A 17,129-nucleotide genomic window follows, 5' to 3' on the forward strand; every position below is an offset into this window, starting at 1 on the left:
TGATATTATACTTAACTGTTATATTGTATTTAACTTATATTATGTGACATATATACTGTTGTATTTATTATCATCTTCTTCTTAACTTATATAAGTTACATAAAGCAACATATTTGCTGATGCATGTATTGCTATCCTGACCTTAACTAATATTACATTTATATTATGCAACATATTTGCTGATGCATGTATTGCTATCCTGTCCTAACTAATATTACATTTACATTATGCAACATATTTGCTGTATTGGTATCCTGACCTTAACTAATATTACATTTATATTATACACAATATTTGCTGATGCATGTATTACTATCCTGACCTTAACTAATATTACATTTATATTATACAACATATTTGCTGATGCATATATTGCTATCCTGTACTTAACTAATATTACATTTACATTATACAACATATTTGCTGATGCATGTATTGATATCCTGACCTTATCTAATAATACATTTACATTATACAACATATTTGCTGATGCATGTATTGGTATCCTGACCTTAACTAATATTACATTTATATTATACAACGTATTTGCTGATGCATGTATTGCTATCCTGTACTTAACTAATATTACATTTTGATTTACATTATACAACATATTTGCTGATGCATGTATTGCTATCCTGACCTTAACTAATATTACATTTATATTATAAACATATTTGCTGATGCATGTATTGCTATCCTGACCTTAACTAATATTACATTTACATTATACAACGTATTTGCTGATGCATGTATTGGTATCCTGACCTTAACTAATATTACATTTACATCATACAACGTATTTGCTGATGCATGTATTGCTATCCTGTACTTAACTAATATTACATTTACATTATACAACATATTTGCTGATGCATGTATTGCTATCCTGTACTTAACTAATATTACATTTACATTATACAACGTATTTGCTGATGCATGTATTGCTATCCTGTACTTAACTAATATTACATTTACATTATACAACGTATTTGCTGATGCATGTATTGGTATCCTGACCTTAACTAATATTACATTTACATTATACAACACATTTGCTGATGCATGTATTGCTATCCTGACGTTAACTAATATTACATTTATATTATAAACATATTTGCTGATGCATGTATTGGTATCCTGTACTTAACTAATATTACATTTACATTGTACAACACATTTGCTGATGCATGTATTGCTATCCTGACCTTAACTAATATTACATTTATATTATAAACATATTTGCTGATGCATGTATTGCTATCCTGTACTTAACTAATATTACATTTACATTATACAACGTATTTGCTGATGCATGTATTGGTATCCTGACCTTAACTAATATTACATTTATATTATACAACATATTTGCTGATGCATGTATTGCTATCCTGTCCTTAACTAATATTACATTTACATTATACAACATATTTGCTGATGTATGTAGTTTGCATCAAAGTGTGTGCATCATCATCAGGTGAAGTTGTTGGTTTTGTCATGCTCTGAATATGAGTGCTCTTAGGAACATATAAAATGGTAGAAGACTACGCACTGGAAGCTACTAACGAGGGCCTGCAGATACATGGTATTGAGATTAAGTAATGTCATAGTTCCACTTAGGGAACTGGGAAAGCCAGACTCACTTGTGTGATCAATCAGCTAGTACATAGAATATCAATATGGTAATATGGAAAGTATCAATAGCAACTGTTTATACAATACCTGTGATCCTTTGGGTCCACCTGGGCCTTCCTTTCCTGGGTGACCCTGGTGAAAAAATAAAAGGAATTAAGTCTGGGCTGCCATTAAAAATTGACTATGCATTATCCTAATATAATCAAAGGTTTGTGGCACATACATCTAGGGTGTCAGAACTCAGCCACGGATGCTCCTATGTGGCACTTGCTCAGTGATGACACTGCTCACAACAGATAAAGCATTACATCACCCCATGGAGGTCAGCTGACATGATTACTAAGGGGTTACGACAAACATGACATCCACGTGGCTCCAAACAAATCTCTTGTGCACAATTCTACAGAGGTACTACTTATCATGCAGTAGTTAGGGCTCACCTGTTCTACCTTCAAAGTAAATGAACATGTAAGTGTGAAGTCAGGGATCTGACGTTTTCAACAAAAATCCCAAATATTCACTGATCCTAGCATGGATGAAATGGGTGTTTGGGAAACCTCAATACAGTTCCTGATCCCAGCATGTGGAAGAAAGCAATAATATGAATTCATCTGCCATGCACACATTCATTGACTGAGCACATCATATTTTGTCAACCAGCAAACATTCTTAGCCACTAAGGCTGAATATTTTCATAGCAAGGGATCTCAGACACTTTCCAGAGGTCATGAAATTAACTCGGTGCAGCTTCTAGTTATGGTATCTGTTTTAGTATTTCTACAGTATACATCAGTATTAATCAGTATAAAACACCATCTCCAAAGTATATGTATGGTTACCAGGACAAACTGATGTGAGTGGTGCATTATACACTGTCTCTGATGCAGTATGTGCATTCTCTATAAATATTAATAGTATCAAGCCATCTGCAGGAATATTCACAAAAGGAAACAAGCACACAATATCAAACGTACCTTTGCCATTGGCTGCTGTCTGCACTGTGTTTACATTACACTAGTCTTTATGAAAGTTGTTTTCTTTACCCTCTGTGTATCAGCTGTAACATTCTGTACTCAGACTTCTGCTGTTATCTGACACAAGGCCCAGGGCATGGCTGAAAAGTACCCATTTGTACCACCTCATTTACCTAGTTAAAAGATGTGTTTTGTGATCTGCCGTAAATAGTTCCATGCAGTTACAGTTTGTTAGCAAGCTGCAACTTTTGCGTCACTGTGCGTTAGCAATTTTTAATTCCTTTATGTTCCAACAACTTCCAATTTCACAACACCTGGGTTTCTTAACAAAACAATTGCACCATTCAGATCCAGGCACATCACAAAGCTGCAGGTAAGTTTACTAAACAGAGATTCAGTAATCTTAACTTTGATGATATTCATCTAGTTAATTCATTTACAACTAGTAACTGTGGAATGTCATACCTTCAGCAACCTACACACATTCTAAGATTTCTTAAGAGTTTTCTGAAATATCATGTTACAGAACATAAGCTAAATAAGTGTAACTATGGTTTGAAGAGTAAACGCTATTAACTTGGGTTTACTGGAAATAATAGTGTATCATTTAACCAACATGAGATTGCTTGACCTAGAGACCTAGAGGCGTAGCTTGCAATTCTGGAATTCCAGCACTCTTGTGCCATGCCTACCCCGATATGGCACCCCCACTACTTTGAGGAGAGCAAAAAAAAAAAAAAAAGTGTCTCAATGTTTTTACAGGAGGAAAACAATCTTTTTATACAAAAGCAACTTGCATCTACAGTTTCCACCAGAATGGAGTGCCAAAGAGCTTCAATAAAAGTCCTGACTGCAAATATAATCCCGGCATTTCTTTCTTAATGCCAGTAATGCACTGAAGACTGATCAGACTCTACTTATTGTGTCCCGTAAAACCTTGCACCGTCTCACTCTTTTCCATGCCAGCCTGCCACTGTAGGTTGCCAGCGACCTTCCAGTGCCAAAGTTTTGATCATCAGTTAACTAGCTGCCGACAAACAGTAGGCTTTTCTTTTAACTCATGCATGGCTATAGTGCCTTTTCTGTATACCTCCTTTTAATACATGCAGCTTCTTATGGTGTCATGATTTTTGGGGAGGAGAGTGGCTGGATTCCTTAACTATGGGACATACCAATTAATAGCAGACAGAAAATGAAAGGGCAAGACACAAGATACAAAATGTCAATAAGATACTTTGTACAATGCCCTGTAGTGGAGATATTAGCAACTATTTGTTACTGGTTAATCATATTTTCATATTTAGTCATGTTTTCATAACTAAATAACTTACATGGCATTGAGTGGTACAGTGTGAAATGTCATACTAGGAGGCAGAAAAACACAATCTCAGCATCCATTTATAATGACTATGCTTCAGATATTGCTAATTGTTTTCCACTAGTTCTAGTAATTATGAAGATATGTAATATTTCTATATGTACATAATTATTTCCAAAACAAACTGATTTACACACTGTACATAACATCAGGTTATCTCACAGCAAGAGGTTCTCCCGTTCGATTCTCGGCTTGGCTTGGGAGTGCCTTCTGTGTGGAGTCTGCATGTCCTCCCCGCGGTTGGGTAGCATTCGAAAGACATGCATGCATAAATGGGCGTCGAGCTGGCACATTGGCATTTCGTAAAAATCTACTGCCAATCATTAGCGGACTGGAGTTTCGCTGTGGCAACCCCTTACCGGGAAAAGCAAAAAGACAAACAACAACAACAACATAACATCAGGTTAAACCTTAGATGACGTTGGACAGAACTGTCACTGCTACTTAACACTGTAAATTGTACAGCTTGACAGATACTAGGCACTGTTTATACTGTTAATTATACAAACAGGCATACTTGTTTACATTTCTGTAAGAATTTCAGTAAACAAGCACTCAGACAAGAATTTCTTGCTCTCACATAAAAACTCATATCTTCTGAACAAAAGTGCTGCTGATAATATATATGTCTGGGTTGTACAGTTTCCACAATATGAAAAAGTTGTAGGAGAACATTTAGAGAAAACTACGAATCTAGATTTTTCTGAATTTTAAGACATTGCTGTACTGCTGTAAAGACTGTGAAAGCACTGACTTCTGTCATTGTAATGACTTTTGCCAAACACATCGCTGTTTGTACCTTTTTAACAGTATGTATTGTTCACAAACTGTTAACAGTTCTTTTGTTTATGTTCTTTAATCTGATATTGACAATCTGCTCAGGAATCTAAAACTGTCTTTCGGCTGCTGGAGTTGTAACTTTTATAGCTCCTGGGTATGAATGAGTTAAGATGGTGCAAAAATCATTATGATGATAAAAGGTACTGCATTCATAGTCTTCAAAATTTAATACTACAATATAATGCATAAAAGTCCAGAATTACATTTTTCTCTAAATTTTCACAAAAGACAGTTCATATCATGGAAACTGAACCAGAAAAAATGGTTCCTCTATTATGTAAAGTGCCACTGCAGGAAGGTCAATGTACTCGATCATGGGAAATCCGATTCAGAGACATCTTCATCTGCAGAAAGGAAGACCTCATTATTAGCTAATTTGTCTCTATTTGAATTGCTTTAAATGTTGTCAGGGTAATAAGCACTCTGTGGCAGTAATTAGCTCTGCTGACCCATGCATTTATTTGGCACAGGCATTCCTTTTGTATACTCTCTCACAGAATTTAGACACACACACACACACACACACACACACACACACACACACACACACACACACACATATGAACACATGCGCACATGCACACACACACACACGCACACACACACACACGCACACACGCACACACGCACGCACACACACACACACACACACACACACACACACACACACACACACAGTGGTGATTCTTTTAAGTGTGAAAAATGACTCAGTGGGTTTGTCTCTTAATCAGAAGGGGTTCATGCGTGGAACTGGCTGCTTGTGATAGAGACACTGCTCATAGTAACGCTGTATGAATTACAGGAAAAGTTCCAGAAGCACTTTAGCTCAGAAGAATTGAGCTTTTACATGATGGTAAGAAAGTTCTTTCTGAGTGCTTGTTTATTGAAATATTTGCAAAATATTTACAAGAAGTTTAAAAAAATCTACCTATTTGCATAGTTAGTATAGATAAGAATATCTCTCAAGTTGTACAACTTACATTGAAAGCACAAATGAAATTTTCTCCAAATTTATCAAAGGGTTCACTTGATGTTATGCTACAGCTTTAAAGTCAGTTATATTTTGAAATACTGATACACATATACTGCATATCTTCATAATTACTAGCAAATAACTAGCAATATCTTTAGCAAAATTCATTATACATGAATATTCAGGACAATATACAAGCATAATAGGGAAAACTCTATGCTAAAGAATATGAAGTGTGCAATTTATTTACAGGGTGACAGCTGTATTTTGTATGTCGTCTAGAAGAATACTAAGCAATCAAACCTCAGAAAATAAATATAAATATGAAATTACAATTGCTAACATTTTTTTATTTTATGCATATGTTATGAATACTGAACATTCATTTATTATCCTTATTCATAATAGATTTCAAAACAATACTTTAGCTAGGAGCCATTTCTGAAGAGATGCTGTTGTTTATAATGTAGCTTGTGCAATGTTCACAATATTTACACAGACTGAAACTACTGTGGTCCCACATGTCACTTAGGGAAAGTTATGTACCAGACACTTATACTGACAGTGGCATTATTTCAGCCCTATGACCCCACACAATCAGGAGACATTCTCTCTGTTTAAGTCAGTGAATACTTCTTACATCAAACTATGTTTGGTTTTGGGGGTAGCGTCAGCAATACTTACAGGTGGACCATCAGCACCAGGCATGCCAGGAAGTCCAGGTTTGCCAGTGGGACCCTGAGAATGAAGAAAAGGAACACAGTCAGGTATAGTGACAGAAGGTGACCTGTAAAAAGCAGAAGATGTGGGTAGAAATACAAATAGTCTTCTGGTAAAGTGTTTACAGTATTACCTCAGTACTATGTCCACTGTCAATTTGCTTCCAGTTTTACTAATTAAAATACCATGCAAGTAAGAAAGTACACTGTACACATCATAATTGTTAAGAGTACTTACTTTTTCACCAGGAGGACCTGTGGCACCCTGGGGACCAGGCAGACCCTAAAAAAGTAAAGCAGTAAACAGTAAAACATACTGACAGTTGTTTATAAAATATATCATATTAATACATATAATAAAAGCAGCATATTTTATAAAGCTAGCAGCTTGAGCTAGCATAAAAACATTACTACTAACTAGCTGTGATTTCCTTGTGGATTATACTCTGAAAGGTGTATCGCATTGAACTTGTTATCAGCATGACTTGTTTTCACTGAGGAGGTCAGTTATGTAGTGCATGGAGCACCATTATTAAACTCCAATATCAGAAAAAAATCAAAACTAGTTAAGCATTTCTGTGGTGCAAGACCTGACCTTAACAATTGTTCAGCACCCCTTAAGTACTGTTAAGATTGGGTCTCACGCTAGGTGCAAGACCCAACCTTAACAATTGTTCAGCATCCCTTAAGTACTGTTAAGATCGGGTCTCACGCTAGCTGCAAAACCCGACCTTAACAATTGTTCAGCACCCCTTAAGTACTGTTAAGATCGGGTCTCACGCTAGCTGCAAAACCCGACCTTAACAATTGTTCAGCACCCCTTAAGTACTGTTAAGATCGGGTCTCACGCTAGCTGCAAAACCCGACCTTAACAATTGTTCAGCACCCCTTAAGTACTGTTAAGATCGGGTCTCACGCTAGGTGCTAAGACTTGACAGTACTGGCCAGCAAACAACAGTGGCGGAATTTAAGATAGCTTGGTTTCTGCCTGCTGTCTGTGCCAGCAACCTGTCCCTGAATTTCTCTGTTTCCCTGATGTAAGACATGTTGTTGTCTATTTGTCAGCACTAAGTGATTACAGCTTTGAAAGCCAGCAAAACACTTTGCCTTTTTATTCGTTCGTAACTAGTAGTACATGATGCAGATAAAGCTTTGCTCTCAGGATGAGTTTCTTGGCATCCATGCCGTGAACACATACCAAAAAGTTATGACCGGTGACCCGATCATAAACCTCCATATTTAACATCAGTGTCACAGAAATCAACAAATAGGCTGCAGATTGTCAGGAAACTTCATGAAGTCACTTCCACTGACCTTTCTGCTAGAAACTGCAGTCTGTGTCTTTACACTTCTGACTCTTCTTAAACGTTATAATACATACAAATACATAGTGTGTTGAAATAAGGTGTACATTCCTTACATGTTATTGTGTGATGAGACAGTCATTGGGATGTGAGTTTCTGATTCTATTAAAAAATAGTGCAGTAAAGCATTACAACCTTGTAGGTTCATAGATTAGTACTAGGCTAACTGCCTTTGTGGGCCATTTTAAGCCTAGCCAATTAGCTAATGTAAGAATCAGACCTTGCACCTTCTGTTTGTAAGGTAAACACCTTAACCATTATACCAACCTCCCGTTATATCCTGATCCACCAGGAAAAATGACATTGCACAGCAGAATGCTACTAAGCATTCCCCTATGTTATGTCAAGTATGAAGTCCTGATTCTTAAATACCTGTCTCCTTGGCATAGAGGAAAGGAAAGCTCTGACTATGACCTAGGTGAATTGGGTTTGTATTTGATGGAGGAGGAGTCAGGTGTGGATGAGAGAGGAGTGAAGAGGTGGAGCCACTTTTCTATCTCAAGGGTGTGTGTGTGTGTGTGTGTGTGTGTGTGTGTGTGTGTGTGTGTGTGTGTGAGTGCGCATGCACGCACACATATGCATTGGGGTGGGCACACTCATAGGCATGACTGACCCTGGTGATGACTAGGGAGGACTGCCTGCAGTGTCTTACAGCTGGGAATTACATCAGGGAACTGGGAGAGGCATTCATTGTTATTAACCATTGCAAAGCTGCCTGTGGCTATCTGTATCCAATGTGTGTATAGCTGTGAGACAAAAAAAAAAAAAAAAGAAATTCTGAAACAATCCCTATGATTGTATGAATTATGTCCATTTTCAGATGAACCTCACTCTTGTGATGGGGATAAAATGGGCCAAATGGTCAAGAGAGAGGGATGGAAATTTGTCAACAGCTGGGGTGATGGGGGAGGAGACAAAAACAAACTCCTGACTCTTAAATCAAAATATGGCACAGCAGTGGGGCACGTTGCATGCCATAATATTACAATGTACAGATAACTGCTGAGGCACAAGCTACAGCTGTCCTGCATTCTTGCATGGGGTATGTTGTACTCTGCCATTCCTTAATATTCTGATAAGTTGTAGTTCCAAGTGCATCACCCAGTGCTTACACTATCTTAGAGCCCTAGGAAGGACAGGAGGATGGGGTGGCTGCCCTACACACCTCCTTACAGGGGGGCACCCAACAGGTTGACAGCTGTAATAGCTGTAATTACAGGGATCACAATTACTGTAATAACACATCTTGTAAGATGTCAAAATGTACTTTATTTTAAAGGCGGCAACTAGTTATTCAGGTGCTATGTAATAACTTGTTGCAATCTTTAAAAGAAAAATGTATGACAGTTTATAATCTGTCATTAAGCAGTTGCAATGACAATCACTTACAGGCAGCAAGTGGGGAGTACTGAATAGCCATGTTGCCCGGGGTGCACATTCCACTGTTACAGGTCTGTGGTACCCCCCAATGCCAAACTACTTTATCTGGTTGGCATGCCTCCATCTGGACTGTGCATGCCCTTGCAGCACATATGCCACATATGTACACCACAAAGATCTGGTCAAATGCCAGTTTTATGAAAATGAGCTGCATCTGCATAGCAACTGTTTCCTAGACAACTTACTGATAGCACAGTATGGCATGCCATAGCTGACACAGTCAGACTAATACTGAAAGCATTGTACCCTACACATAAGACTAAATTAAAGTTACAAAGGGTGTGCAGTCCAGGATGTACCCTATCACAGACATTAGAATTTGATTTAAACTATACCTGATTTCTTAGGCATGGAAGGAAGGGGGGCATGGAAATAAGCACTCTTTAAATTAAAACTCTGAGTCAAAGGAATGGTTGAGAAGCTCTCCTAAACATAGATATTATGCAAATATAAACCTTGGGTTAGGAATGTAGATGGACTACCATAGACACAAGTGCTATGTCAACATAAACCTTGGGTCATGGATGCCATGAGTCTGTCCTAGAGACAAGCACTACTTAAAACCATAACTAGGGGAAAAGTTATAGGGTTAGCTTTGTTTTTTCCAGACTACTGACAACAACGGGAATGGAGTGGGGGTGTGCTTACCTACATGTCTACTAGGAACATGACAATACAGAGGATGGTGAGGGTTTACATTTGTTAGACCATTTTCAGAGACATGACGACTGGGAGGAGGTAGAATGGGGTGGTTCAGTCTATTAAAGTATCGGTTGTCAAACTGTATAATAGTGAACCTCAGAAAAGTAAATGACCTTTTTCATAGCTATGATGAAAGCAACTGAGGCCTACCACATAAACAAAATGCATATATTGTGTTGTAAGGACACTGACTAACCCCCTGCCACATGGACATATGTGACACAATACATAATTCTTTTACAACTGATTTCCAAATATACATATTTACATAATATCATCCTTCTATAGTTAGCCTGAGCCCACATAAATTAATCCTGACTACTTAACATTTGAAATACACAATGTTTTCAGGCATAACTGGGCCACTGTGAAATAAGCTTTATCCTGGCTCACCATTTGTGAAACAGTGTGCCAAATTCCTACCAGAGGTATAGCAAATAATGGAAGAGAAGGTAGAAAGGAACCATTATCCTCACAGGTGTTCCTGGGATAAGAATTAATTTAGACACAACTCACAAGCACTAACTTACATGACCTTGCTACATGTACAGAACATCACTTCCTGTTCTGATTGGTGGCGCTACTGATTGCCAAAGTGAAGACTACTGCTATGCTATGAGAAGCTGGCATTCTTCTTTGTACATTCCTTATCGAACATGCATTCATTTTTATAATGAATCTTCACCTGAAACCTTGAAGGTGTAGCACTTTGTTATAAAAGGAAACAGACAGGAGAAGGACTTGACAAATGACAAAATAAGAGACTCCTAGGAGAATTCATTATACTAAAACTCATAATGATCACCAGAAGTGCACCACATCTGATAACAATTACCTCAGACTGAATTACAAATGTCAGCAGTTTTGATCATCACTGTAGGCACTACTGAACGTTTGTATATTTTTAATTTACAGCAGCCTTATTATGTATTTTACATAACTCTCAAACTTGTATCTGAAGAATAATTAAAATAATACATTGAATGTTATTTATATTACATGTGTTTCAGAGTATCATTAAATTGTATGTTATCACAAGTCATTTAATCTAAGTTGTTGTGTATAACTAATTATACTTTGTGTGTATCCTTAATATTGTCCAGTTTTTACACAGGTGTTTATGTTCTGTTATTTGTGACTTGGGTATGGAGGTTTCCTGTGGACTAGCCTTCCTACCCAAGTATTACATGTGACAGGAAAATAGATATTCAAATCAAACAAGTAGATCAGCAAATAAATAAATACATACATACATACATACATAAATACGTACGTAAATAAATAAAAATCCACAATAAAGTATACAAGGATGTTAGGACAAAGATTCAAATAGCTGCACATTATAAACTAGGCATATGATGGCAAAATATTTCAAAAAAGGATTTTATTGACAAGCAGACATGATGTTAAATTAGGAAGGGGACACAGAACGTGACAGTATGAAAAAGGAGTCAGATGCAAGATATTGGCTCACACCAGAGATGGTGACAGTCATAGACACAGCACTTAAGGTGGTAGAATGCCACATAATTAATGTTACATCTCATTTTAGAGACTAGTGTTGGACCCTCACCTGTGGTTACTGCCTGCGAGGAGTTTGTATGTTTCTCCCAGTGCCCATGAGTTTCTACCCATCTTTTAAAATATGCTGGTTAGGTTTACTGGCTAGTCTAAACTGCCTTTATATATAGCTTTTATGTACAGCTTTTGTCCTTGTGGGCTGGAGTCATGGATGAAAAGGATCTGTAAGGATCCATCCATTTGCTTGGCTGACAAACGATTAGATAAATGCACTTACACTAAGACAAGCTCTGTTTCATAGGTTCATAAGTTCATAGGTGTGTACTAGGCTAATGGCCCTGGGGCCTTTACAAGCCTAGCCATAGGATTACCCTGCTATCGTGCCACCTAACCTTAGTTCCCAGTACCTCTGTTGAGTAGAGCCACTGGAGTTATCCCCGGGGTGAATTTTCTATTTTCCATCCACTCATCAAGATTTCTCTTGAAGAGTGTCAGCGAGGTGCTCTGCTTGACATGTATGGGAAGTCTATTCCATAGCATGGGCAGTGTCTGGGTTATGAACCTGTCCTTCCAGTATGTTCTGTTGATTGTGGTAATGAAGTTGAGGTGTCTGGAGGGTGTGGTGCAGAGGGATTGGGATTTCTTTAGATGTAGCATTTCTAACAGAGCTGGGTTAGACATCGCTTTGTAAGTCAAGCAGAGATCGCCTCTAAGTAGGCGATATGAGACAGAGAATAGTTGGAGTTTTTTTGAGTCTGTCCATATAGGACAAGTGTTTAAGGTCTGGGATCCTCTTTGTGAGGTACTTTTGTGGCCTCTCCAGTTGTTGTTGGTGTCTAGTGAGGTACATGCCAAATGGGGCATTGTACTCGATGACTGGCCTAATGAGGGAAGAGTAGATGGAGACAATGACCTCTTTCTTCCTGGATGTAAAACCCATAGTAATGAGATGTGCCACATAGAAGGACTTTCTCACCACAGTGGCAATGTGGTGATCAAAAGAGAGGTTGCTGTCAACCTGTGTTTACAGATCTCTTATAACGTCTTCTGTGTTCAGTGGGCTACCATCGATGTGGTAATTCATGGGTAATGGGTTTTTCCCCAAAGGGGATGACAACACATTTTTTGGCATTGAGCTTAAGGCCATGGTTCTGACACCAGTCACTGGTCTCAGTGAGGCCTTTCTATAGGATGTCAACATCACTTGGGGAGTTAATAATAGCTCCCGACTTGCAATCGTTTGGGAACGTTGTCAGCCAGAGTCTCTTCGTGTTGGCCTGGACTTCAGAGATGTAGATACCAAACAGGAGAGGACCCAGGACCGAACCCTGTGGGACTACACTCGTGACTAGTCGGCAGTCTGACTTGGAGTCAGCTACTTTCACACTGTGGGTTCTATCTGTGAGCCAGATTTCAACCCACCTAGTGATATAGCGGTTGATGCCTAGCTTAGTGAGCTTTTCTGTGATTCCTGAGTGGGGAATGGTATCAAAGGCCTTGACCAGATCAAGGTAGGCTGTATGAACCACCTTGCCTTCATCCACAGCTCTGGTACAATGCATATCTATTAAGTCTCTAAACTTAGCTACCAAGATTTTTTTTGAGAAACACAGGCTCTGCTAGCATAAAAGATTGCTAGGCCCCCAACCTGTCTACCTATTTCCAAACACACTAGGGGAGACGAATGTCTGATCCTCAGCTCAGATCACCCTTCAGAATATCTGCATACCCCTACCAGCACAGTTTCAGAATGTGGCTTGGTTTCTGAACTAAACATCTAAAGAGTAACATATTCATATGTCATGTTGTTAGTGGCCACTTCATGCAAGTGTCAGAACACGGTGATGATGAAGACAGACTCTGGCAAACCTATGAAAGACGGCACTGAGGGTGCAACCTTGAGAAGTGCATGTCATTTTCAGTGAGCACACATATACCTATTAACTGCTGCTGTATCTTTAATGAAGTGATGGAATATACTCAAGAAGGAAGAACAAGCCTATAGCTGAGTTCAGTACCGACTATGATAACATTCTGCAAACACTGCATACACAAAAAATGTCACATGTGAGAGACTGTCAGTGAGTACCTCTGTCTTTTTCAGTGACCCTAGGCAAAGGTCTTCCTTACTGATTAGGCATACCAAAACTCCTGACGAGATTCTCTTCCTTCCGTCCCTGAGTACTACCACACATATTGTTAGAACTGCTGCAGTCCTCAACATAGCAGTCACATGACACCTAGCAATAATGTGTTCTTATGTTCTAAAGCCTTATGTTATTCTTTGGAACTCTTTACATGCAATATATATATAATTTTAATTTAATAATAACCTTGCGTCACAACTAAGGATGGGCTAGCTTTAACATTAACACATTTCTAAAATGTGTGCAGTATTGTGACATATTGTTAGGATGTCTATTTACATTCACTCAGATATGTGTTTTGGGCAGATTACCAGGGTAGTTGTTTCCCCTGTATCCGTGATCCACAGGTTAACACTACAGAAAGTAGTGTTCTGAAATAATGTTTACCAGATGAGTGTGGTGTAAAAGATGTTCTGTTACTATTCCCCTTTTAATGATGAAACAACTGAAAAGTACACACACAACATATCATTTTCAATGTGTTTAATAAACACTTGGAAATCTCTGGATTAAGATTAACAAGCAGCTAATGTTTTCATGACATTATGATACGTACATCATGCCTCATTATGGCTACACACAATAGTCTTTTAACAATGAAATTATCTTGGTCAGAAATTATCAGGTACATTGTTTTGTTATATAATCATACTGACAAAAACAGAATATGCAGGAATGTTCACCATGTGTTAAAAATTATCACTGCAGCATCCTAAATTGTCATCATGCATTAGTTCTAACTGAATTTTATTCTCTGATCTTACAAAGCAGGCTTAGCTAAAAATACATTACTATGTCTATAAAACATTTATCCAACATGTGAAGTATTACAAGATCTATGGAGCTCACAAGAACCCTTTTCCAATTTTTTCCATTCATGGACCATTGCATATAGAGGATTCCACTAGAGCAGGGCTTTTATAGTTGTGTTTTTTCATCATATCCTTGAATGGAGGTGGGGGAGAACTGTGAGTGTATGTGCACATGGTGAGAGGGTGTGTGATCATGTCTCTGTCTGCATGTGTGTAGCAGCCTGTAGAGTCTAGTGACAGAAGTAAACAATGAAATCACTTCTACTGACCTGTGTTCCTGGGATTCCTTGTTGACCAGGAGGTCCGGGCTCTCCTTGTGGACCCTGTCACAAGAAAAAGCATACAGTTTAATTTCAGTGCTGTGACTCTCTAGATTACAGCTAGCTGTTAACGAGGACTAACACGCTAGTATTACTTCATCAGTTTACTGTTGTTATTAGCACTTACACAACAAAAGCAGCAAACTAATCTTGCTCTAGGTGCAATAATGCAAGGTTTTACTTTTTCCACTTCGTCACTACCTGAGGACTAATCATAACATTGCATTTCATGCCTGTGCAGAGTTTTGCAGAATGCCCAGAATTTTGCCTCATATTTTTGGTCTATTCCTCATAACATTTGTAGTTTTCTGGTGAACCACTGAAGACTAAAGTCACTAAATAACATAACATTTGATTTTCTGACTTCTAACACAAATCATGTTATTCTAGCAACTTTCTAAGTTTATAGGAACGATATTTAAAACTTGTCCCAATTTTTGGGCCTTTGTCCCCCCCCCCTTAATTTAGTCTTTGTGCAGATTTCTTGCACTAAGAGCTTGAGAGGTATGGTGCATTGTTACACATACCTCTCAATCTTAGCTTAAGGATGAGGGGAAAAAGCCAAAAATAATGGGGCTATTTACATCTAGTCATTGGTACACTGTTTTGTTATTTAGGAATATTTTTTTTTTTACTGGAAAAAAATCAGGGGCAGTTTTTAAACATTATTCTGATTGACTTAAAATGTCAGTAGAACAATAGGCTTTGCATCAGCATGCATTTGCTGAACAATAACTAGTATGAAGCTCCAAAAAATGGCATTATTGACTGAACGTAATCCTCGGTGACAGCAGAAAATCAAACGTTTTGTGAAGCAAAAATATGAGACAAAATCAGGGCCAAAATTAGGGCATTTGAGGGGTATGCTGCTACTACAATCTACCTTATTTATCAGTAATATTATCCAGTTAGACAACAACCATTCAATACCTGTTCATGGAGCAAATATAAACTTCTCTACTACCAAGAAATGACAATTCACTGCTGTCACAGCTTAGTAATATATCTGTATCTAGAAAGATACCGCACTACTACTGTCTCAACAGCAAAAGTACACTACTACTTCCTTACCGATTCCTAGGTTCGCAGGTAAGTACTAGGCTAGCTGCCCTTGTGGACAATTTTAAGTCTATCCAATTTCCCTTTTAAAGGTGAGATTCAAACCCTGTGTCTAGGAATTAAACGTGTTGGCATGCATTTTCTGAAGGATATGAAGTCAGAAAATCAAATGTTATGTTATTTAGTTACTTCATTGTTCACCAGAAAACTACAAATTTTATGAGGAACAGACCAAAAATATAAGGCAAAATTCTGGGCATTCTGCAAATTTGATGCACACATAGACCATACGATTAAGTCCGTCAACAAAAAACTAGGATCCCTCTATAAGGTCAAACCTTTTCTAACCCCTTATGCTAGGTGTGCTATTGCCCAAACCCATCTCCTCTCCACTCTCCTATATGCCTCACCTATATTTTCAAATCTCTCTAAAGCTAACCTCGGCAAACTATCTTGCTGTTACTACCATATAGCTAGATTCGCCACTGGTATGGCATACAGGACACACCCCTGTAAAAACCTAAATTAACTTGACTGGCTGGAATTTCCTTCCATACTTAAGCTTAACCAGCTCACAGTAGCTCACAAAATACTTAACCCTCTGGACAAAACCCCAAGCCTTAAGAGCATTATTAGCCCATATAACGCTATCAGGCCACTTCATTCGTCCAACAAGCTATCAGTCCAAACCCTAAAATCCAGTAATATAGCAGGTGATTCCCTGTTTGCGAACCCAGTGGGTAAAACTTGGAACCTTCTTCCTGCAAACCTTACCCAAGAACTACCTCTTCCACTATTTAAAAAAGGCCTAAATATACTTAAGGGCTAACTGGCTCTGTCCATGCCTAAACCCTGACTAACTCATTTTAACAATTATGGTCTTTTCTTAGCTAGTAGACCATCAGCAAGCAGATACTCCACCCATCTGATGTATTATACTTTAATGTACAGTTATACAGTTATGCCTGCTGAGTCTAACATTTCTCTATACGGTCGTTGCCCTAATATGCTCTAAATTTGTGTACTGATCCTATTTCTTCTCTCACTTTATTAACTTTCTGCATACGTATTAGTGTTCCTACTGTGGTGAACTATCTGACATATTGTATCTACCTCTATTCTCCTTTGCATTGTATCTATCTCCTTTGCTCTCTTTGAAAATTATTGTAATGTTATTACTACTACTATTAATTTTATTATTGTGGAGCTTTTCTCCCCAGGCCTCCGCTGAAAATGGACATGTAT

The 17,129-nt window shown here is 38.1% G+C and overlaps 1 protein-coding gene across 1 annotated transcript in view; it reads right to left on the minus strand.

The window, feature by feature from the left end:
• Positions 1-17,129, minus strand: part of COL11A2 (collagen type XI alpha 2 chain) — a 484,735-nt gene that overhangs the window by 161,511 nt on the left and 306,095 nt on the right. The window contains exons 26-29 of the mRNA XM_044083566.1: positions 14,775-14,828; positions 6,758-6,802; positions 6,485-6,538; positions 1,723-1,767 (exon numbers count right to left, since the gene is read on the minus strand). Coding sequence (XP_043939501.1) covers positions 1,723-1,767; positions 6,485-6,538; positions 6,758-6,802; positions 14,775-14,828 — 198 coding nt within the window. The remainder of the gene's footprint in view (positions 1-1,722; positions 1,768-6,484; positions 6,539-6,757; positions 6,803-14,774; positions 14,829-17,129) is intronic.

The sequence above is a fragment of the Protopterus annectens genome, chromosome 9.part0 (genome assembly GCF_019279795.1).
Source record: "Protopterus annectens isolate FY-2018-M chromosome 9.part0, PAN1.0, whole genome shotgun sequence".
In the NCBI taxonomy this organism is placed as follows: Eukaryota; Metazoa; Chordata; order Ceratodontiformes; family Protopteridae; genus Protopterus; species Protopterus annectens.